The sequence below is a fragment of the Kwoniella europaea genome, chromosome 2 (assembly GCF_036810445.1).
Source record: "Kwoniella europaea PYCC6329 chromosome 2, complete sequence".
NCBI lineage: Eukaryota > Fungi > Basidiomycota > Tremellomycetes > Tremellales > Cryptococcaceae > Kwoniella > Kwoniella europaea.
The window spans coordinates 3,687,687-3,711,093 of NC_089488.1; the positions used below are offsets into that span (position 1 = coordinate 3,687,687).

The 23,407-nt window shown below is 43.4% G+C and overlaps 9 protein-coding genes across 9 annotated transcripts; 3 read left to right on the forward strand and 6 right to left on the reverse strand.

The window, feature by feature from the left end:
- Positions 1 to 909: 909 nt before the first annotated feature.
- Positions 910 to 1,273, forward strand: V865_007727 (uncharacterized protein; the record flags this gene model as incomplete). The annotated part of the gene is made up of 2 exons (XM_066231469.1): positions 910 to 1,123; positions 1,197 to 1,273. 2 exons carry the CDS (start codon positions 910 to 912, stop codon positions 1,271 to 1,273), a joined length of 291 nt encoding a protein of 96 aa, XP_066087566.1.
- Positions 1,274 to 2,078: 805 nt separating this feature from the next.
- On the reverse strand, positions 2,079 to 3,645 carry V865_007728 (uncharacterized protein; the record flags this gene model as incomplete). The annotated part of the gene is made up of 9 exons (XM_066231470.1): positions 2,079 to 2,161; positions 2,295 to 2,330; positions 2,388 to 2,474; positions 2,535 to 2,696; positions 2,785 to 2,871; positions 2,959 to 3,039; positions 3,122 to 3,145; positions 3,219 to 3,395; positions 3,462 to 3,645. 9 exons carry the CDS (start codon positions 3,643 to 3,645, stop codon positions 2,079 to 2,081), a joined length of 921 nt encoding a protein of 306 aa, XP_066087567.1.
- A 748-nt stretch (positions 3,646 to 4,393) lies between these two features.
- Positions 4,394 to 6,613, reverse strand: V865_007729 (uncharacterized protein; the record flags this gene model as incomplete). The annotated part of the gene is made up of 2 exons (XM_066231471.1): positions 4,394 to 4,578; positions 4,684 to 6,613. The coding sequence occupies 2 exons, from the start codon at positions 6,611 to 6,613 to the stop codon at positions 4,394 to 4,396; spliced, it is 2,115 nt and encodes a 704-aa protein (XP_066087568.1).
- Positions 6,614 to 7,543: 930 nt separating this feature from the next.
- Positions 7,544 to 9,864, forward strand: V865_007730 (ATP-dependent RNA helicase DBP9; the record flags this gene model as incomplete). Its single annotated transcript, XM_066231472.1, has 6 exons — positions 7,544 to 7,587; positions 7,649 to 7,871; positions 7,957 to 8,123; positions 8,185 to 8,458; positions 8,541 to 9,443; positions 9,574 to 9,864. The coding sequence occupies 6 exons, from the start codon at positions 7,544 to 7,546 to the stop codon at positions 9,862 to 9,864; spliced, it is 1,902 nt and encodes a 633-aa protein (XP_066087569.1).
- A 229-nt stretch (positions 9,865 to 10,093) lies between these two features.
- Positions 10,094 to 10,411, reverse strand: V865_007731 (uncharacterized protein; the record flags this gene model as incomplete). Its single annotated transcript, XM_066231473.1, has 1 exon — positions 10,094 to 10,411. The coding sequence occupies one exon, from the start codon at positions 10,409 to 10,411 to the stop codon at positions 10,094 to 10,096; it is 318 nt and encodes a 105-aa protein (XP_066087570.1).
- A 579-nt stretch (positions 10,412 to 10,990) lies between these two features.
- Positions 10,991 to 12,096, reverse strand: V865_007732 (uncharacterized protein; the record flags this gene model as incomplete). Its single annotated transcript, XM_066231474.1, has 4 exons — positions 10,991 to 11,073; positions 11,140 to 11,691; positions 11,774 to 11,923; positions 12,003 to 12,096. 4 exons carry the CDS (start codon positions 12,094 to 12,096, stop codon positions 10,991 to 10,993), a joined length of 879 nt encoding a protein of 292 aa, XP_066087571.1.
- A 578-nt stretch (positions 12,097 to 12,674) lies between these two features.
- V865_007733 (uncharacterized protein) lies at positions 12,675 to 15,175 on the reverse strand (the record flags this gene model as incomplete). The annotated part of the gene is made up of 13 exons (XM_066231475.1): positions 12,675 to 12,834; positions 12,910 to 13,138; positions 13,208 to 13,541; positions 13,619 to 13,678; positions 13,750 to 13,887; positions 13,941 to 14,110; positions 14,176 to 14,271; positions 14,330 to 14,444; positions 14,513 to 14,561; positions 14,620 to 14,734; positions 14,786 to 14,889; positions 14,990 to 15,034; positions 15,120 to 15,175. 13 exons carry the CDS (start codon positions 15,173 to 15,175, stop codon positions 12,675 to 12,677), a joined length of 1,671 nt encoding a protein of 556 aa, XP_066087572.1.
- A 671-nt stretch (positions 15,176 to 15,846) lies between these two features.
- On the forward strand, positions 15,847 to 20,111 carry V865_007734 (uncharacterized protein; the record flags this gene model as incomplete). Its single annotated transcript, XM_066231476.1, has 11 exons — positions 15,847 to 17,055; positions 17,120 to 17,251; positions 17,327 to 17,510; positions 17,575 to 17,888; positions 17,952 to 18,233; positions 18,321 to 18,610; positions 18,658 to 18,761; positions 18,824 to 18,942; positions 19,002 to 19,177; positions 19,269 to 19,561; positions 19,795 to 20,111. 11 exons carry the CDS (start codon positions 15,847 to 15,849, stop codon positions 20,109 to 20,111), a joined length of 3,420 nt encoding a protein of 1,139 aa, XP_066087573.1.
- Positions 20,112 to 20,906: 795 nt separating this feature from the next.
- Positions 20,907 to 23,359, reverse strand: V865_007735 (uncharacterized protein; the record flags this gene model as incomplete). Its single annotated transcript, XM_066231477.1, has 6 exons — positions 20,907 to 21,203; positions 21,295 to 21,632; positions 21,729 to 21,974; positions 22,115 to 22,481; positions 22,576 to 22,824; positions 23,039 to 23,359. 6 exons carry the CDS (start codon positions 23,357 to 23,359, stop codon positions 20,907 to 20,909), a joined length of 1,818 nt encoding a protein of 605 aa, XP_066087574.1.
- Between the last annotated feature and the right edge of the window lie 48 nt (positions 23,360 to 23,407).

Sequence of the window (23,407 nt, forward strand, 5' to 3'; positions counted from 1 at the left end):
ATGCATTCCTGAACATGGCCTGCTCGCTCCGAGTGCACTAGATTCGTGTTGACCATGGACGACATTCCTGATGATCTAAGGTGAGCAGATTCAATTCTCAGAACCGCATCCAGGAATTCATCTTGCGGACGTTGATCAGGGCAGCTTAAAGGGTTACGCCCGACCAGTAGCTGGACCGGTACTGCGGTGCAGCCCTTTCATTGGAACGTCGATCCAACTCCTCCCGATAATTATTCTTGTTCTTCCTATCTTTATGTGATGGGTATCTAAGATTAGGCCAATCCGATTCTTTCCTATTGTAAAACATTACAAATACATGCAACATGAAGAAACGTGGCAAACCCTTGAATATTAAGGTTAACCGGTTCATTCCGTAAATCCCCTTTGGGTTGTTTTGTTGTCTGTCTTTACGCCCTTACGTACGAAAATGCGCTGATACCGGACTTGGGAACGATCTGCGATTTTCTCCTTTTTCCTTAATCCGTTCTCACGTTGATGGTTGGCGTTTCATCAGACATGCTCGCACGGTATCGTTGTACGTACCAAATCGCAATTGAAGGAATGCGAATGGAGAGGTGATCGTTGAAGTCCGGGGTAATCGGTATACGCACAAACCAAAGCAAACCGTTGGCGTCCGAATCCGATAAGATACTTGCCATACTCTATCTAATGTTCTACTATACGGTTCACTGATTGTTGAGGCAGAGAGTAATGTGCGATAATTGACGAGATGCCAAAGGTCCAGAAAAGGTATATAAACCCCCTCTTGGGAGGTCGAATGCCAACTGTCTTTTCTCTCATCATCACACAAACAAACAACAACCGAAGCCTCTACCAAACCAAACCAACCAAACCAATCTACTACTTATTCTTTAACGAATAAACCAAACAAACCAAACCATAACAACAATGTTCGCTCGATCTGCTCTCAGAACTACCGCCATGGCTTCCCGAACAATGGTCGCCAGACAACAGTTGGCTAGACGTTCATACACTGTCCCAACTTACGACGAACAAATAAGAGCTTTCTTCAAAGCTAGACCCGTCCCAGTTGATGTCTACCCCATTCTCGCCATCACAGTAATGATGTGCTCTTACGCTTCTTACATGCTTACCAAGCACAGTGAGTTTCCTCCCTTTCCATCTTAACACCTTTAACGAATCATCCGCTGACGAGCAATTTGATCAATTATCAGTCCGAGAAGACCACGATCACGTACGATGGGGTCCAGGTATGGGAGGTGTAAAATTTCAACTCCCAGGATCCCAATAGATCCTATATCCCCTTCCACCTCTCATTCCTTGGAAGACCCAGCTTGGGCTACACTCGAACTCATCATAGCATAGATTCAGGTTTTCTCACTCATGATCTAATTTCCTCTTCAATTAATTAATTAGTCTCGTTTTCTCTTTCTCTCATTGTTGTGCTCTAGTTGTGTTTTATTCCTATCGTTGGCCACGATTGTATAATTTAAATACCTGATTTCTATATATAGAAAAAACAGTAAAAAGTAGAAAGAGTGACAATTAGATATATACATATTTGATTGATTATGCAAAAGACTTTTTCATGATGAACCCTCGACTGCAGGAACATGGATACTCAGCATCTCAGCAATTGACATCAGTTTCTTCATAGCGATGTTAGTCAAAGACGACTTCACCTCATCAACTCGACTTCAGCTTACCAATTGAACTTGAATATCGATCGTATTATAATGGCCCCGGACACGATTCAACCTTTCGCCCTTTATATCAATTGGATCTCATCAGATGTGGAATAATCGGTATCCTTGACCAACCGCCTGTTTTCGCGGTATCCTGCTGGCAATGATCATATGGACAATTCCCAATGGACATACATGCGTCTTGTCTCACTATTCAACTCCATTTTGTATATTATGAAATCTCATAACATCACTTTCAGCATCGACCTCTTTTTCTGTCTTTACTCATACAGCACGCGATTAACGCCACTGTACATCGACAATGTATGTCATCAGGAGTACAACAGATTGGTAAGCCAGATCAGATGAAGCACTAACGGCACTTATACCTTGTTCCAGCACTTCCAAATATCACTCGAAACCTATAACCCAATCATTCGACGTCTCCCCTCTCCCAAGTAATAGTAGTCCGTGGGCTCGGGGTCTCTCTTTCCCTATTCAGTCGATTCTGCCGAAGATCGACCACCTTGGTTGTCCCAATCGGGAACATGCTCAAGGTGAATTGATTAGATTGAAGATCCCTGTTGAAAAGGACGATTGAGGAGTCTGATCATCGTACCAACTCACCTGACTTAAGCGGTTCGCCGTCCCGAACGATATCCTCTATAGGACCAATCAGCAACGTCAATAGTCAAAGTGGGATTGACAAATGACACTCACCATCAGTATGATCCTCAGAGGTTTTAGCATTCGCTCTTTCCATCCTTTTCTCCTTGTTGGACGATCGCTTATCCCAATCATGTTGGGCTATTCATCATCGACTTTCAACAACGCTTGCTATGGCTGGATACTAGGTGCTCGTCTCACAGGTTGATTTCCACGAAATCACGTCATCTTCCGTATCAATATCAGGATCTGTGCTTCGCCCACTACAATCGAATCCCTGCGCTTTCACTGGATCGTTTTCTGCAGATTGTCGAGACCAATGTACGAATACGTCGTCATGTTCCGATCCGGTATTATCAATACCTTCATTATAAGATGTGGTCATTCAACACAGTCAGCTCATCGACTGGCATTCATCACGAACCCAAAAGTAAATCACAAAGAACCTCACTCTCACTGGTATCTCTAACGAAGGATACACGTGAATTCCTTACGGAACGAACGTCAAAAGTTGGAGTTTGATTTTGAACTTCGACGACTGGATCAATTAATCATTCCAGTAAATTGAATAACCCTCAATAATTCCACTTCTCCACTCGGTAGACGAAAATTTCTGGTCACTCACCGGTACTTGTATATCTCTTGGCACATGTTAGACATGAACCCTTCTCGGATCTTCGTAGAGCGTCAAAAGCGGGAGTTTGATCTAGTATAGGTCAAGTACCACGATGAAGACTCAGGCCTATCGATCTATTGGGCATGTATATCATTCGAGCTTGTATGCTCACCGGTATCCTCAGGTATGACATCCACTACAAAGAGATGACCAACAGCAATCTATCAATCCGATATCATGATCTTGAATCAAAGGATATAGGTACTAACCAGTGATAAATCCTCTTTTAACATTAGTCCCCACAGCATCATCTCTATTATTCAACTCTGAATTTCTCTTCACTCTTGTCCCTTCTTCTGGTGAGTCAAGATGAGCCGATCCCATACTTCCATAGAAATTTGAATCGCCGTATGCGAATACTCCGCCATCGCTCGCTCGATCTTCCTCTGTATAGGACGTCAGTGCTGCTCAGCATTACGGTACAAACATCGAAAAGGAATAATGCTGTTCACCTTGATTGTTGGAAAGGGTCCATACTATATCGCCACCATTCTGGAAGATTTCCGCGGTTTCCCTCTTGTCAAGTAGAGATAATCCATGGGGTTGGGATCCTCTCGCATCGTCGAGAGGAGATGGGATGGGGATTGTATGGACAGAAAGAGCGGAGAGGATTAAAGTGAAAATAATCGATCTCATGTTTGGCTGTGTGGTATACCTCTGAGCTCTATATGTTTTGGATGTATATATCTTGGTGGAAGAGATATGCATAAATACAAGTGGCGAGTCATAATATTCTATATTTATATACCGATCAGAGAAGAATAGACAGATGGGCATGTTACACCGCTCACTTGCGTGCCAAGATCATCCAGACCAATCTGTATTCTGAATTATCTGAACAGATCTGATGATGGTTAGTTAATAGAGGTAATTCAGGCTAGTACCTCAGATCTGGTTAAAGAAGTATGTGGCTAAGTGAAACACGACTAATGAGCATGTTCGAGTCGTGATTCACGTTTGATGTTATGTGCTTGTCATTACGAAATCCCTCCTCTCGTCATTATCAACAGTCCACGAGGGTAAAGCTGTGTGTAATCATATTAAAAATGCATGTAATAAAAATCAAAGATACCTATCTACCTATTCTATTTCAAATTATCTAAGTTACCCTACGTATCGGTGACAAACACGACCAGCGTGTTTGATGAACCTGTATAAAAGACCAATATACCTAAACCGAATTAATCCACCATTTTTGTTCTACTAAGTGTTTTATCTGTAGGAGATAAATCTGCAGAATGATCCAAAATCCGAAACAATCCTAAATCTGCGAAAGTGCATCCATGTCCGTCAATCATCCATCTTCCATCCTCCCTATACTCGATCCTTGTCCTTCTCCAGAATCCTGTTCCTAAAAACCTAAATTCAATGTTCTATCCAGTCCTTAATCCAACCATTCCCATTCCAAATCTGAATTATAAGCTGCCCCATTGATATAACTAGCCATCACTCCCATATCCCAATTATCATCCGTCAAAGCACCATATGCTCCAGTAGTAAGATCTAGGGATCTCTTTGAACAACCTGGACATCGATCTGCTACCTGAGCGACAATCGAATTACCTCCCCCTACATACATCATCGCACAACGTCAGTATTCATCACAAAAGATAATAAAGATGAACGCAAAAAATTGATATGGTGATGTAGGGAATTTTGAGACGTAAGACTTACAAGATAATTTCATATGATGTCCGCAGATAGGATTATTGTTAGGGTTCAGCCCATTATATCCCGGCCAATTATCGAACAACTCCGCTGAGACAGCTACAATGTAATCTGATGGTACGTTTGTCCAACCACATGCACCTAGACCCGTATCGAAATATGTTCCCCAGCCGTAGAACGGTCCGTCCCCATCTAAATCTGCAGAAACCGCAGTGGCAGTGGCGGTGGCTGAGGTAGAGGTCGAAGTAGTTGATGCTTTGATCGAGCTCGTAGAGGATGCTGCTTTGGAAGTGGAAGTGGAAGTAGCTTTACTGGTTGTAGTAGAACTGGCTTTGCTAGTAGTCGATGAAGCTGCTTTACTGGTTGATGAAGCTGCTTTACTAGTAGACGAAGCTGCTTTACTGGTAGATGACGCTGCTTTACTGGTAGATGAAGCAGCTTTACTGGTACTCGATGAAACAGCTTTACTGGTTGAAGACGCAGTATTGCTGGTGGAAGAAGGTGCTTTACTCGTCGAGGAAGCCGCCTTACTAGTCGAGGAAGCCGCTTTGCTAGTAGACGAGGCTGCTTTGCTAGTCGAACTAGCTGCTTTAACCGTCGAGGAAGCCGCCTTACTAGTCGAACTAGCAGCCTTACTGGTTGAGCTTGCTGCTTTACTAGTACTGCTACTCGAGGTAACCTTTGAAGTGGTACTACTAGTACTCGATCCCGTTCGACTCGAAGTGACAACTGCCGAACTCGTCTTAATCGAACTTGCATTACTACTACTTGCAGCTTTAGATGCTGAAGACGTAGTGGTGGAAGTTGACGGTTTGGAAGTCGTCGAAGTGGTCAATCGGGATGTGGTACTGGCAGTCACTGCCTTGGAGGTCGAAGTGGAAGATGCAGCTTTGGAGGTTGAAGAGGCTTTAGAAGCTGAAGAAGAGGAGGAAGATGCTTTGGACACAGAAGTTGAAGTCGAAGGTTTGACCGAGGAAGAACTGGATTTAGCGGTAGTAGAAGCTGAAGCTGATGCCGACTTGCTAGTTGATGATGCTTGTGGTCCACCTAAGTTCAGAGTAGCTTTAGCTGAACCTGCAGGAGCAGAAGAGGATTTCGAAGCTGACGCAGAAGCTGAAGCTGATTTGGCAGTGCTTGAGGAGGAAGCGGCACTTGACTTGGCGGTCGAGGAGGAAGAGGATTTGGAAGCTGAAGCGGAGGTAGAAGAAGAAGCTTTGGAGGTTGAGCTTGAGACTGAAGAGGAAGATTTTAGAGCCGAGGCTGAAGCTGAAGCCGACGCTTTGGAAGCTGAAGCTGAGATCGAGGAAGATGCCTTCGAGGCTGAAGCTGAAGTAGATGAGGATGCCTTTGAGGCAGAAGCGGAGGAGGATGACTTCGATGCAGAAGCAGAAGAAGATACCTTTGACGCAGATGCTGAAGCTGAAGCAGTTTTCGACACCGCCGAGGAAGTGATCGACGCTGACGCTGAATTGCTCTTCGATGCTGACGAAGAAATAGGAGCAGATGATGAGGATGATCTATTGACCGAAGAAGACATAGATGAGAGGTAAGTCGATGATGGCGAGGTAGAGGAAATCACACTGGTTGTGACGGTGACGGTAACAGTGTTAGCTGAACAAGTACCATTGGAGGAAGTAGCTCTTTTCCTCCTTTTGACCACTTTCTTAATCACATTTCTCTTCTCTTTCTCTGTAACCTTCTCTGGCTTCACGGCCACTTCTACTTCCTGCCTTTCCATCTCTAGACTTTTTGACCTCTTTAATCTATTCATGAACCATTTCGAATGATGTCTCGCTTCTACATTCCCCTTGTCTGCTACTCCTGCTGCTACTTGCGTTGTATCGCTAGTAGCTAAGGATGGGTTCGTAGTGGGATTGGCATTGGCGTTGGCCGTGGCGAGTAAGGGAAGTAGGGAGATGAGGGAAAGGAATTTCATCTTGACTCTATAGGTAGCTGGCTTGAAGTTGAAAGTTGAGGTTGATTAGATATCGTGTACCGACCTGCGGTTGTAAGGTAATGAATGTATTATAGTATTATAAAGCTGAATGTGGGTGTAAAAGAAGGTGGGTATCGCTCCCAGAGCGAATGGAGGAAGTCGGATTAGAGATTATTAGGTGAGTGAAAGAGGTTAGGAATGAAGAATATCAAGATGAAAATAGAGAAAGAAGTTTTGAGAATACTCTGTATGCATGCGCATGGTGGGATTTGCCATCGATCTTGGATCAGGTCGTTAGTTATTCCGTCAGTGGTTTAGGTTACAAGTGTACCAGTGAATAGAGTCATATCGGACACAACAACATACCGCCATGTTACCCAACTTACGCGTACCACCATCTCATCAGTAAGGTTATATCACTCCAGGTCGCGTATTTTGCCTTTTCGAGCAATATTGGAAATGAGTTCGGAACGTCGCTGAGGACTCGTTGAGAGGTGATGCATGGTTATAATGGAGCTGCTGGGTGACAGTAGGTGCATGTCGGTGGTGAACCAAATGCTTGGGCAGGATGTATAATCTACGACACACCGAGAGAGAGAGAGAGGAGGAGAAGAGGAAGAAGAAGAAGCAGAAGAAGCTGTCCCAAGGATGCGCCATCTCTTTCAACTTGCGGGGACGCAAGTTACGTAAGGATGCCCCACTGGTGAATCTGCTGAAGTCACGTGACTCCGAATATTTCGAGCAGATCCGCTCTCTGCGAATACATGCCAGTGACTGTGATATCTGTTCAATTTTGAAATTGCTATATCGACGTCGACAACTGTTCTTTCTACAATCTCTGTCAGCAGCTCTTGCCTAGCTGTCGTCTCAAGGCTATCTTATCCCACTCATACATCTGGAAGCTCTTTCCGGGTTCATACTATACTTAATATGTCCGCCTCAACATCTGCTCAACCGGCAGATGCCTTGTTAGAGTGAGTTTACCTACTCTATCCGTTAAGTTGATCTAGCTGACGTTCTGCTCCGTTGAAACAGTAACGAGCTATCATTTTCCGAACCACCTTTCTCCACTCAGCTAGATCCTCGTATACTAGCAGCATTGGCCGATCAGAAATTCGCTCATCCCACTCTTGTCCAAGCTAAAGCTATCCCTTTACTCCTAGAAGGGAAAGATGTATTGGCTAGAGCTAGAACAGGAAGTGGTAAAACTGCTGCTTATGTCGTTCCTGCCATTCAAAGGATACTAGAGGCGAAGGCAGTGAGTACATTCCTTTCACTATTCTGCTCCTTTCTGTTATGTACTATTGGAAAAAGCTGATATTGAATGTATGGGTGTATTGAAGAATCTATCTCCCGCTTCTCCTGAATATCAAACTACCCGTGTAGTTTTCCTTGTACCCACCAAGGAACTCGCTTTGCAAGTATCCACCTTCGTCAAGAATATCACAAAGTACTGCGAGGGTTTGGTCGGTTGCGTCAACGTTGCGGCGGGCGGTACGAGTGTACAGCGGTAAGTCAATTCATTCCCTGGAACATATCACTAACATAGCTGATGGAGAGTTTCTTTGTAGTGTTTTACTAAATGACAATCCAGATATCATCATTTCAACACCTACCAGACTTTTATCTCTCTTACAATCCAAATCGATCTCTTTGAACCAATTATGCTTTCTGGCAATTGACGAAGCGGATTTACTGTTATCTTACGGATTCAAAGATGACTTGACTAGAATTATGGATCCAACTTCAGGGTGGGTACCTCGTCTGGGCGTACAAGGGTGTTTGATGAGTGCTACCTTGTCTGAAGATATTGATGGTGTTAAAGGATTAGTTCTACGTAATCCAGTAAGTCTCTCCTGCGTCTCCTCCCTTTTTACGGATTCGTCAGAGTCAGAGCTGACATGCATATCGGTTTGTTGTTTTATAGGCCATCTTAACTTTATCCGAACCTGCAACTTCCTCTTCCCTTCTTACTCAACATTACACAATGACCTCTGAACGGGACAAGTTCCTTCTCATCTACGTCCTATTGAAGTTGAAGTTGATAAGAGGTAAATCAATTATATTTGTTAACGATATCGAAAGGGGTTACAGAGTCAAGTTGTTTTTGGAACAATTCGGTGTGAAATGCTGTGTGGTTAATAGCGAGTTACCACTTTCAAGTCGATATCATGTGGTGGAAGAATTCAACAGGGGTGTATATGATGTGATTGTAGCTACGGATGAAGGTACCGGTGCTGATGCTCAGGAAACAACCGAGAATGAAGAAGAAGAAGAACAAGATGAAGAAACAAAAGAACAAGAGGAAGAGGAAGAGGCAGAAGTGGAGACTAAAAATGCAGAAGCTGGACCATCCAAACGACCTCGATCAGATCCATCAACATCATCTTCAAAAGCCTCAGGCAAAAGACGTAAGATTGATGGTACTTCATCTTTAGCTAGAGGAATCGACTTTACAGCAGCATCATCAGTAATCAACTTTGATTTACCACCAACATCCACATCGTACATGCACCGTATAGGTCGTACTGCCCGAGCGGGACATTCGGGGTTATCACTTTCTTTCGTTGTCCCCAAGGAGAAATGGGGTAAAGATAAGAACGTTTCGGTCAAATCGGCAGAGAAGGATGAAGTGGTTTGGGAGAAGATCAAAGAACGTGTGAAGAAAGATAGTGGATCGGAAATAAAGGAATGGAATTGGAATAAAAAAGAGATAGAGGGTTTTAGGTATAGGATGGAAGATGCGCTGAAGTCTGTTACGGGTAAGAGAGTACAGGAAGCTAGAAGGGAGGAAGTTAAGAGGGAATTGTTGAATAGTGAGAAATTGAAGGTGAGTTGAGTCAACTTCTGATTTTACATGTTCCGTGAGATATGCTGGTCATCCCGCTATACCCCCATCAACCATTCTCATCCTCATCTTGATACCATGAGTTCAATGCTTACCTACTCATTTACCAAAGGCACATTTCGCCGCCAACCCCCTCGACCTATCATACCTCCGACATGACACCCCTCTACATCCAGCACGACAACAAACTCACCTGAAACACGTACCAAACTATTTGATGCCTAAGATAGCTGCTTTGCCAACCGGTACAGGGGATGTCACGGATGGTGGGCATATCGGATATTCCAAGCGTGGTAGAGGCGGAGGAGGGTTCAGGGGTAGAGGTGGCGGTGGTGGTGGAAGAGGTGGGAAGGGTGGTTCCAGAGGTGGAAAGAAAGTTGATCCGCTCAAGTTCAAGGGTTAGTACAGGGTATGGGAAGATGAGGATATGGTATGCATGGTATAATCGTACTTTTGATTTACTTATATCTACTTACTGATGGATCATCACTGATCACTGTAATATATTGCTACCTCAATATCCTATCAACAAAGCACAATATATTGCTTTGCTTAAAATTCTATTCTGACCATTACTCGTACTGATCGTTCACATATACACATATACACATACAATCAAACGGACATACATCTCAGTCATTTTCAATATCGTGCTCATTCCCAGATATTACCTTACTATCTCCCATATCATTGGAATCATACGATCTACGATCATTATCGTCGCTTTTTCGCCAAGGTGGTAGGTCATCTTTTGGGCCTAGAGCCGGTGCGTTGATAGTCGGTTGTGGATCTGGTTGAGCATCGGGCTGAGGTTGAGCTAGGGCGAGTGCGAGTCTCTTGGAAGGAAGGGAGTTGGATGGATGTCTACGATGAGACAAGGGGTGCGCATGGGATGGGGAGTTTAAGGTGAGAAGAACGAGGAGGCAGAAGGTGAATAAGTACTTGCACATCTTTTCTTTTTACTGGTTGTCTACGAGCTTGTGTTAGATGTAAGATGTTAGGATGTTAGGATCGAGAATGAATTTGAGTTGAAAAGGTTATGTTTTTTGTAAGTAAACAGATTTTAGAATCACTTTTTGATATATGATGGCATAGTATGTCACTCGTCACTTGATCTCGCTGATATGAATAACAGAACGGTTTGATGCCAAAATAGGAATGACCACCAGACACCGAATAAAGGATGATACTGTGCGATACGTTGGTCTACTGATACAGTACATCATAGTGTCATACTGCTTTTGGGGGAGTTGGACAAAGGGAATAGTTACCCCACGCACTGCGACATGCTACATGTAACGTGTTACATGTTACATTGGAGATGACGATCTTATATATATCTGTGGAGAGACGATGGGTGCTATTGTACACTTATATTCATATAGGGTAGAGTATAAAGCTACAAATTGGATTAGTCGATACATCATGATCGTTATATAGGATACAAATTACAAAAAGATTTATATAGCTTAGTACATATGTACGTAATACACGATAGTGTGGATACAAATACCATAGAATCTTCAGGTCTACGATAAAAGATATATCGTAACCACCAAAATCATAGATAATCGTATCGAATAACCCTTGAAAGAAAGTTCGCGTCGAGCATCTACCATCCCGAAATGACCCATCAGCTTACTTCGTTCTCTGAGGTATATTACTGTATCCAACTTACTACTGATCCTTGAGCTCGTAGCTGGATTAGCAGCAACCACACTAGTTGCTGCTCCTCCACTATTACTGACTGTCGTAGCAGGCGCGGACCCTCCAGCGGACGTAGCTCTTCCACCAGTAGTTTGACCAGAATTACCATTGGCTACTGTATTGCTTCCCGTTCCAGATCCAGATCCGGGAACTCCATCACCATCTGTATCACCATTATTGGTAGTACCCGTACCTGTACCTCCTCTATTACCACTTCCCGTACCGGTATTCCTATTTGAACCTGATCCTGAACCTGATCCTGAGCCAGTGTTGGAACTGGAAGTACCACCTCTAGAACCACTTGATCCAGAGCTGGAACTGGATCCTGAACTAGATGAACCACCTCTACTTCCACTACTACTACTACTGCTTGAAGAGGAAGAAGAACCACCAGATGGTCTTTTACATAATCTCTGTCCTTGGAATGTTGGATCACGATCACGATCTTCGTCGAAGTGAATGAGTTGATCGTTTACCTCTGAGTCGACAAGGTCGTCGTTGGATTGAGGGAGTATGATATCCTCTATAAATGCCACAATCGAACAGGCCAGACAGGATCAGTATATCGTTGTCTGATACGATATGATGAGGAAGATATCACTTACCACATAAATCGTATATCGCCTCTCGTTCTTGTTCTTGTTCTTGTTCATAATCTTTCTCATATTGTGAATTAAATATCGTTGGAATAGATTCATATTGCCCATTGTCATTCTGTGATTGCGCATCAACAACAGCTATATCTGATTGTAATCCTGTACCAATGATATTAGTCAATTACTCGTATGCACATCCCCAACAAGTCAGAAGTTAAGCTGCATATGATGAACTCACTTGATATATCTCCTGATGGATGTACTGGGGAACCCATAACCCTTCGTGCAAGGATCAAAAGCACAGCGGTTTGGAGGTAAAGTAGATAAATCATCTTCACATATCAACTACTGATTCGTGTTTCTCGAAGTCGATATATAGGCAAGAATGGCAAGAGCTGTACTCTACTGTACTACTGTACCTTTAAATATCTTATCTCATTCATTCGTTCAGGCTATAAATAGGTGGTGCAGATCATCCGGTTACTCCAAGATCATCTTCCGATAGGATCATACATACAACTAGGTTGCGATGCACAGCCTCAGAAATCACACTATCACCACTGACCCACTGCTTGCACTGCATCGGCATGACGTATTGGTTAGTATCGGTGAGATCTCAATGTACCCGTACAAGTGAGTAGATGTATACAGAACGGGAGACAAGCTCGAGGAATGAGCATCATCAACAAGGTTGCGAAAATGATAGTGCTGTCGTATGAATGAGTCATTTTCAAAACCGTACCTTACCTTATTCGAAATCTTATCCAACCCAAACTGCGGATTAGATACGAGTAGTAACATAGTTACATGGATTTATCTCATATCATCTATATCATCATCTCTCGCTCAAATGTCTATAAATACATAATCATCCTTACTGTACAACATCTTCCCTTCGAGGATCATCTCTTCACAGTTTGAATTTGGCCGATTCACTCTTCACCAAATTGACAATCACCGTATTATCCAAAGGTGTATATTGGTTAGTCACCAACTTGATGGCTTCTTGAGCTACTATACCACCTAAGAACGCAGCGGTTGTGGGTAACGTGCCGGATCCTCCTCTTGTTCTATTAAGTCAACAAGATTCATTATCAGCTATCTGCTCTAATCGCACAGCTGAGTGAATTGGCTTATCCACTTACATCTCAGCGATACATTCCACAAATATATCATCCACTTCTTCTGGATCTTTCTGTCCCAATATACCCTTTAGGATCTCTTCGACCTCTCGATTATCCTCTGACATATCCGATTTGACCTTCACCCCCGGCCATCTCTTATGGGCGATATAGAATCTCTCCGACGCCAGAAGAGCGAGGTGCATGGCGAAACAAGTTGTCGAGCCGTCATACTCGTCATACTGATAATCAGCTATCTCCCCAGAAACAAGTACATATCAGCTCGGGTCGATGGTTTCAGTGAAGGTAAGACGAGACGTACCGATTGATTGAGCGATCAACCCTTTACCTTCTTTCCTTTCCCTTAATGGAGTACCTTTGATTATGCCTACCCCACCCACATTCTTCACGAACCCTTCAACCTCCTCGTCGGGTATTGTACCATCTTCCAACCCAATCTTCTGGAGCACCTCAGCGAGAAGTGACTTGAATCGAGCTAAATCAGATTGGTATTCCTTCTTATAAAGGTTCTGAAGATGCACGTATGAGGTCGTTGATGAATGCATATCGGGTAACGAGGGCGAAGTAGGCGGTAGATGCGGTGGAATAGCAGTAAATTGAGAGAGGGTATGAAGGAGTATGTGTAGATTCTTTGACTAAGAGCAAAACGAGCCAAAGGAGGAGAATGTGAGCTGAACTCCTTGATGACGATGAAGATAGATGATTAGCTCACACTGGAAGATACGTTCTTGACGCTATCATCCTCCAATAACTGCTTGATCTCCCATGGAATCTATAGGTGTTTGATCAGCAAACCCCATTCAACGGACTATCCACAGTAAATAATCAGGAGACTCTACTCACCTCAGATTTAGACCATACTCTATAAGCTTGAGCCAAAGCTTCCTCATAATTCTCCTCATCACCTTTCACCTTATCCTTCTTCAGTATTTCCTTAAATTCTGCTTTCTCTTCACTCGTTTCAGGTAGTTTACCGCCATGCTACATGAGTTGCATAAGCTGATAGATTCAACCCTAGTCTCTGTATAGCTTACCGATTCTTTCCATATACTTGCTGCTCTAACCAATAAGACTACCCAAGGAATATGTGAATGCTCCATACTGTCCATGGTGGTGAAATCGAGTGATCGTGCGTGTTGTTCGAGAGAAGGGAAAGGAGAATCGAGTCGAAGAGTATGAGTAGTATCAGGATGAGTATCAATAACTAGTGGTGGGATATCAGCTTGACAATTCTCCACAATTTTGGAAGCTGATTTGACTTTGCCTCACCACTATGCTCCCTAAGTTGGATTTCCACTCTACCAATAAATCCTGAATTCCTGATCGAGATCAATGGAATATCAGGACCACCAACACTATTCGATACTGCGATGTTCATCAGCCATGATAGCCTACAAGGCAGAAGGAGGTCTTGCTAGCTCACCATCCCAGAGAAGATCCGCCAATTGAAGTTCGAGGGTGGGTTCGATATTTGAAGCGATGATGAGGGTAAAAGAAGTGATGAAATCCGGTTCGGATATGAGGAGGGAAGATAACTCCTGGCGTAGTGCGAAAGTCATGTAGGTGAGCTATGGTCCATTGATATGGCGGAGATGGAACCACCTACTTCGACCCTAGCAGATCCGTCGACAGCAGGATTGAGCTCTTTCAGATATCTAAACTACACATGAGCTTCTTTATCCTTTTCTGAGTGGCAAGGAAAGTATAGCTCACTTGACACTTTGCTCAGCTATTGGGGATCCAACAGAATCAGGATGAAGGAAGAAGTTGGTAGCTACGTCTTGAGAAGTGGTGAGGTCAGGTGAAAGGATGGTGAAGTGAGATATACCTAAAACGAAACATTCAGCATCTTCCTTTATAAAGTGTATTGTAAACTCACCAGGAAGTACGAGGTTCTTCAACGCTTGACATCCCGTAGCGTCGCATCCTACCAGTAAAACTCTGGCTGATTCGAGTGATCTTTGACCGGCTGAAGCCCACAGTCTGTGCGTAGGCAGGGTGAGTGAGCATACGGCGAAGAATACATATCTAGTGATCGCAGAAACGAGGAGAAAGGGGGATTAAAACGAGGAAGAAAACACACCTTAATTGTCTATCATATCGTCTAGTCTTTGCATCAGGTCGGTATCTACGAGAAGGAAGGTTATATCAGCATTCAGTATCCCTCTGAGTGATGATGTTGCGAGAGCGGATTGTCTTGAGACACCACTTACGAAGGTATCTCGGTAATCCCAGTGGTAGCATGGGTGACATCGATCGAATCGTCCATCTTTGTAATCTTCGTCGGCCTGCTCTCTTGATCTGGAAGAGAAGGAGGGGAAGAACGCATGGAGGTTTTTTGGGTGATGGCACTTGCGGGTTTTGCGATTTTTTCGGGTGAGATGAGTGACGTTCGTAGGAGTGAAGGACTGAGGTGCTGCAATCGCTTTGCCGACTCGGTCGTGATATCACAGGGCAAAGCTATGCAAGGATGAAGAAGAAAGAGAAGGATGATGGATGATGGATGATGGATGATGAATCTGGGTTGATGGGATATCTATCTAATCAACCTCCACTTGAATTCACCCTTGACACCCTTGACACCAAAGTCAAATCGCGTAAACCCACAGCTAGAATAGTCATCTTCCTCGTTGACTTTACATTATTATAGCTTATGGCACATATCATACAAGATAGACCAACCCAGAATCATCAGAGCACATCAAACAGTACTAAAGATCAGGAATCGTAAGATCGAACGGACAAAAGAGGTCAAATATCGCTCATACACGGTGTTTCCCTTCCCTTCTCACCCTTCTCACCCATCTAAATCAATATGGTCCGGCAATAAACTAAACAGGTGAGCATTTGCCTCATCCATGATTGCGTTAACGACAAGACGACGGCACTGAACCCTCTTATTCATAGCTACATTCATCCTCTCATTCTCCCCCCATCACCATGTCAGACCCATTCGACGACGATGATCTGTTCGACAACCCCGAGACTCTCGGACTCCTGGAAGCAGTGGAAGAACGAGCCATCCAAGCCTCCCAAAAACCATCTACCAAGCCTAGATTCTCTCAACCTATCAGACATGTCCTCGCCAAACCCAAAAATTTACCCAGCAGCTCATCTTCCTCAGGTAATAACAGCAGACTGAAGAAGGAACCTAGACCTATCAATACCGAACCTGGAATAAGGGGAGGGACGGGATTCGGATGGGAAGAAGGTGGCAAGAGGTCATTCGATATTGATAGACATATCGGTAATGTCAAGAAAAGAGAATCATACTGGAATGGAGCTGGTCTTAAGGGGGAAGAAGAGGATGATGAGAGTATACCAATTGACGTGATAATGGATGGTTCTGGGAAATATGAATTGATCAACAACAATAGGAATAACAGTACAGGTAGTGGAGATGAGGCGATCATAACGGATAAAAGAAGAGCGCAGCCTTCCATGTTAGGTGAAAGTTTAGGATTAAACGGTTCTGGTAATGGAATGTCGATACAGAAAAGGAAACAATCGGAAGATGCTATTCAAGCTAGAAGGAAAGCTATGGCAGCTGCAGCCGCAAGTGTTTCTTCTGAACCTTTCAGTAACAGACAACCGATGTCTAAATCCAATTCTACCTCAACAACAAATATCATCACCTCTCGACTCTCAAACAATAACAATCAAGTCCATCCTCATCAGCGGACGCACGAAGATCAGAAATTCAATGCCAACAGATCATTATCTCGATCTGTATCTGCCGGTGCACAGATATTCAACAGATCGAATGCCAATGCCATCGCTGGACCATCAAGACTACCTACCATCCCTTGCGAACCATCATCCCAATCACGTAACGGGTCTAGCGAAAATGGCGATTCGAGGGAAATGTCGGCCCCGCCGATGTCTCAGGGATCGGCTGCTCGTGCAGCTGCGATAGAGCTCGAGGTGGAAAGGAGGAAACGACAAGAGTTGGAAGCTGAATTAGCAGCTTTACGCACGCAAGCGCAAGCGCAAGCACAAGCACAAACTCAGGCTAGTAGATCTCAACGTCCTCCTCAGCAAGATGAAGGACAAGGTGGTGTAGATGTTAAAGAAAAGATTAAAGAGTTGCAAAGTAAGGTATGGGCGGCGAAAGGTGAAGCTGAGATGATACGTCGAGCTCAGAAAGAGGCACGTACAATACAATTTTAATTGCAATATCAATGGTAGGAGCTGATGAAAGAATGGTATATAGGAACATCAACGTCATTTGGCTGAATTGGAGAAACTCAAATTGACTATTCAAGATAAAGATGTCCAGATTAAAGAGAAAGAGAATCAAGCTAAGAAACAGATGGAAAATATCAAACATCAAGCTGTATTTTCTGTACGTATACGTATCTCTCCAAACTACATATACGTCGAGAGATACTAATTGCAATGGGGGTTGGGTCAACCTTAGAATCATGCTGCTCAAAATTCAGCGATGAAAGTTCGACAACAACAGTCTCAAAGGTTTATTGGAGGGTCACAATCGCAATATCGAGGATTACCTACACCTGTTAAACTTGGTTCTCCAAGTAGAAGGCGGAGTCAACCAGTAGAAGAGGAGATGACCCCGCTGATCAAATCTGTTAAAGGGAAAGGTAAGTAAATCCAGACCTCGCCAAGATGTGAGTAGTGTATATTGAAGTTGTATGTGATTTGTAGGAAAGGCGCCTACGTCTGGACCTACTTTCGGAGGATTCAATAATGCCTTTGCAGCTACCCCGACTGTTGGTCCTAGAGCCAAAAGACAGAAAACGGCCGATCTCAGTCCGCAAGGCTCACCTACTCGTGGACCTTCTCCTTCGCCTTTCCGAGCGTCTCCCGCCAGGAGTCAGAGAAAGTCATCTCCTGTGATAGGTGAAGAAGAAGTTGATGATGGTATAGATTGGGGTCCTGTGATAGAACGGGCAGATGAGGGAATGATGATAGATGGAGAGGCAAAAGAAGAAGAAGAGAGGAAGGGTGAGAAAGCCGAGGTAAGCTGATCCTGTTTTACACGTCAGCGGTATACAATCAGCTTATATCTGTCTACACTATAGCTGCTGTATCACCTACTGAACCATGTTTCCATATCGGCATTCCAATATACACTTGGCTTGACCACTGAACCTACGATATACCGATTGATGAATTATCGTCCGCCAATAAACATAGCGGGCCACGAGATATATACTCAACGGTGTTCGGAAATACTCAAAGCTTGTGGAGATCCCGAGATTACATTTGAAGAGATGTTGGAGATGGTCATCGACTGTTTGAGCGATATGTTAAGCTTTGGGTTGAAGGTCATCTCGGATGTGGATCAGGTGTCGTTGACTGATGTGAGTGACCCAATGAATCATAATCATATCCCAGCTTTATATACTGAATTTAAATCGCTGATGAACCTCGTTACAAAAACAAAATAGATTGCAGTTTACTGTAACATCCTTATTCTACTCACTAGTACAACCTTTCTTTTTCCATTGGTTATACGTACATTATCATCAACCGATATCACCGACAATCTCAAGTCGGTGGTACATTCGATATACTCAGATGCTGCCAAGCTGGCAAAATTCAAAGAATGTATCAATGCTGTGCCTGGGACAGAAGGTGGAGCGAAGAAAGTGGAGAGGGAGAATTGGTATTTAGAACTGGCAGATAAGATAGCAGGATTAGCAGAAGCTATTTGCTTTACGTCCGAAATTTCCACTTGGTAAGCTACTTGATGTTAGAAGAGTACGGCAGCTGACAGAAACACAGGAAAGGAGATGAATTGGTAGATATCACACTAGGGTTGATGGCAAATCATAATGATTCGTATGTGGTGAAAAGAGGGATAGAAGTGTTTTATGTCGCTTCTCGTCGTAAGTGCAATTCCAATTCTGACCTTGCCAACTGCAATGGTCAAGCTGACGATGATGTGTAGAATCGAGTCATTTCAGAAGTCTAATCACTGCTTCGGACCAGTATCAATCTGGATCACCTAATGAGTCACCCCTGGTTGATAGATTATCGAGGTATCTCATCTCAGCCAGTGAACCTGAGGTGAGTGATTTATCCGTTCAAAGAAGGAAAGAAATCATGCTGATGAGATAGAATATCAGTCACTCCAAACGAGTCTATTGATTGTTCGAGGGTTATGCATGTTATCGATCTCCCACCCTGACGCCGTGATTATAATGGGTCAGAAATCTGTATTGGTACCTGCTTTGGTGATAGTCCTGCAAAGGGAGAGTAATAAGCTTTATGGGATTTTTGGAGTATTACAATCATACAAAGAGTGAGTGAAGCGGGACAGGCTCTCCTTCCCTAGTTCAGAACTGCCATAGTTTGTAGAGTGGAAGGTAATAACAGTGTGTCACACGTTACAGTGCATTATCATTACTTCTTCCAACATTATCATTACTCCATCAACTAGTTTTCCCTGCTCCAATAGCCAATCATCAATCGATAGAATCCCAAACTCAATCCCTCAGTCAACAGCAAAAAGAGGATAGCGACATTTCATCAATAGGTATAAACCTATCGGATCGACTATTCACTGCTGCCCAGACCAGGGAATTCAACGGCTTGCAACATATGTTTGTCAGTGCCATGGGAGCCATGGCTTATTCCCAGATCGATGAGGAAGTGGTGGAAGAAGTTGATCAGAGAGGTATACAATGTGAGTCTAGTTTGATTTGATAGATGTTCGGTTGTCTTCCATTATTCTGCCCACCCCTCATTTTCTCTTTTCATATTGTATTTTTCCTGATTTGGTCGAGTTTGCTTCCTTCAAGAAATCCAACCTCAAATTAGTTTATCTCACTCTTTTCCTTTTTTTTTGGGGTTCTGATCAAAACACGAAACAAAGATATTTCTTTTACTGATTGAACAATTGATGTATATCCTCGATAGATCTAAGTGGCGATTTATTAGAAAACGTCGTGGAAGGTCCAGAAGGAGATGCGATCTATGAACTGTACGTTCCATTAGATGATGAAGAGGATCAACAACATCGAGATCAAGATCAAGATCAAGATCCTGAAGTAGATCCCGATGTGGATGTGGACGTGCCTATGGATGTTGATCATGATGATGACGGGGAAGATGATCATGAAGAAGAGATCAGTCACATTGATAAGGGAAGAGGGAAAGGGAAAGAAAGAGGAAGATCAGGGAGTGAGGATGTTACTGAGATAATCGAAATTGTCGATGATGATGACGATGACTAGTAGAGTAGTTATGAACATCAAGAGATGAAGGTTTTAAGTGATTTGTTAGAATGCCAATTTGTTGTCATACTACATTACAATGCCAGAACACAGATGTTCAAAACCGATGCATACTGTGGTGGACTTATCCAATATAGGAATGCACGTGTTGCGAATTGTAACATCAATCGCACATACTTGGCAAACATCGAAATAAGAGCGACAATTCTTTGATTATTTCCATCATACTGCCTACGCTAGTTTAACACAATTTGTCATTATATTGTTGTCATTTATCTGTCCAATTCACGGACAGCTTTTGATAATTGATCTTGTCATTCAGTTCATGTTCATTTTGTATATATATGGGGAAAAAAAAACAGAATCAGAATCAGAAACGGAAACTTGACAGCGAAAGGGAAAAAAGTGGGGTATATCTGTAAGAGAAAAAAATAAAAAATAAAAAATAATCTGCTTGAATTGATTTTTATACATTTGTTAGATTTGATAAAAGCGAATCAAAGGAAGAGAATTGAGAAACAAAAAATATGGTTGTTTTCTCCGAGCTCGTGTTAAGAATGATATATTGTTTGTTTGTTTTTTCTGCTTTTACTTTCGTTTGTTGATGAGAGATATGAAATTACTTCTAGCTTTCTAAGTCTTCCATCGTACACAATGAATATCCTTCATTTCCCATCACGAGTGTTCTTACACTCTGCACCCACACTCAATCAGACCTCAATATCTTCTTTCCCCAACGAGCCTATGATAACACTATTCCCTTTTGTGTTAGTACGCCATTTTTATTTGGCTTTTCTAGTTACCGGACTCACCCATAGGTTCCCCATTATCACCCGCAGTCCTCTCAAAAGCCTTCGTAGCGAAGAATCTCACATCGGCATCGCTATCCTCCTGCAACTTCTTCAAAGCAGGAATGACTTTTCGAGAGATGATCTCCTGTCCTTCCGGGGTGGTAGCCAAGACGGCAGCCAAGGTTTCGAGACACTTGGCGACGTTGAATCGAATATTGGGGATAGGGTCGTTGGCTAGGTTCAATGCTGATTCGAGAACTGTATCTCTGATAATTGGGACGTTGAGTGATGGGGCCATTGTCTTAACCAAGAACAAGATCTGAAGTCAGCTGACATGTCTTTTGTCAAAATAGAAAGGTGTCTATGAAGAAGCACACAGTGGTATCACTCACAGTAATAGCAAAGATGGTAGTCATCCTATACAGATAATTCTGATGATCACCCATCTCAAGCACTTTAGGTATAATTGTCGATTTCGCCCACTCCACACCAAACACATCCGTCAATTTTTTCAAGTTGATCGTGGCCGCTTCCCTGATGGAGAAAACGGTATCTCCCAACCATGACATGCAAAGTTGGCCCAATTTATCGTCAAAGAACTGTACACCCAACTGTTGGGCTAACAAGGGGATATATTCGATGATAGCTTGTCGGACTCTCCATTGTTTGTCTTCAGCCAATTCCATAATGGCAGGTAAGAGTGCTTGGGATAATCGTTCAATACCGATAACTGTGCATAAATATACCCAGAAATGAACACACAATAGAACAGATTAGTATCTGCCTTATATGACACAGCTTATGATAGGAGGAATTGCCCACTCACCCTCATTGACCATATCAAGTTTACCAATCAAGTTCAATCGAACGTCACTGAAATCATCCTTTAACAATTGCAAGTACAATGGTAAAAGGTTTTCCACCGTCGAGTCAGTACCGAGTAGAGGAGCCAATCCTGAGATTTGCATAGCCAAGGAAGCTCTGACATGTTGACTTGAATCGGTTGCGAGATCCCGTACACATGGGAGAAGTTTGGCAAGGATGACTTCTTTGTCGACAAGTTTGGCAAAGCCTAAGGTAACACAGCAACAGGATATCAGCTATCGTGTACCCTTATCGTAGACAGCCAAATGAGAGAGGGCATGTAATAAAGTCTTGAGTGCGTTTAAATGCAAGATAAGGGTGACGATGCCAATGAAACAGCGTACTTACCAGGAATCTGTCCAGCAGCAGCAGTTCTAACCTCCGCTTCATTATCCTTCAACAACCCTACAAAGGCATTGACCAATTCTTCTCTGATGATTGATTCTCCTACACCCTCGGCGAGACCTACAAACTCATTCGCAACCATATATCTGACTCTCCATGATTTATCCGTCACGCTAGATCGGAGAGGTTCAAGGATATGTTCCTTGACTTCTTCGGGGTTAAGCGCAGCTGCAATAGCGATCAAATCGGGGATGGTGAGGAGTCGGACGGAATCTTGGTCGTCACCTGCTAATTTTCGATAAATGGGGATGATATCGGAGATCAAGATTGAATGTTGGTCGGGCACTTCTGCGACGGACTTGGCGAATGGCTAGAGGTAATTTCACAGGTATCAGTAACGCGATATAGGGCGTGCCAAATTAGACAATAAGTGACATGGTGGTTTACAGTTAGGGTTCACTCACGCCTAAAGCCTTGGCAGCGGCCCTTCTGACCATGGGCGTCTCATCGGTCGTCAACGCCGCGAACAACTTTCTCATCTCTTCTTGTACAGCGGTGGACGCGATAGGGTATGGAGCAGCGTACAGGGCACAGGCGGAAGTTCGCGAGGTGAACCAATCACCTTGTGAGAGTCGCTGGAGGAGGGGTAAGAGGTGTTCTTCGATTTGTGAGGCGTTGAGGAGTGTGGAGAGCTTGGAGATTGATTCGGCGGCCTGCAGGGTTTGTAACAAGATTCATCAGTACTAAGATAGCGAAAGTGGAAGAGGACAACAGAAGACAATGGACAATTGATTGATGTTCTTTTGTAGTCTACAAAAATTTTATAGTACCTCAACCTGGACAAGTCCCACGCATAATCTCATACCCCATCTACACCAGGCGTATCTAGATACCCTTGACCTAATCAATCAGAAAAACAACACTCACCTTATCTCTAACCAAAGTCTCCTCTACCGCAGCCAGATTCTCCAATGGACCCAAAACGACCCAAGCGTATTCATTCCCACCTACGTACTCTGCGAAATTGCCCAGCTCCTCAGCGAGGACCAGGAGAACCTCATCCTCGTCGTCCAACTGATCTTGTAAGAATGGTATGAGTTCTTCTCTCGTACGTTGAGGTCCCAATGCCAAAGCGATGGTAGATAACCTTCGGATGGATGATAATCTTAGAACGACATCTTCAGATTTGAGTTCGTCCATCAATAGATGGATTGGATAGAGGGAGGAAGATGTTGTTGGAGATGACATCTTGAGTGAGAGTCGACGAATGGCTTATATCCGAATGATAGAGGGTTT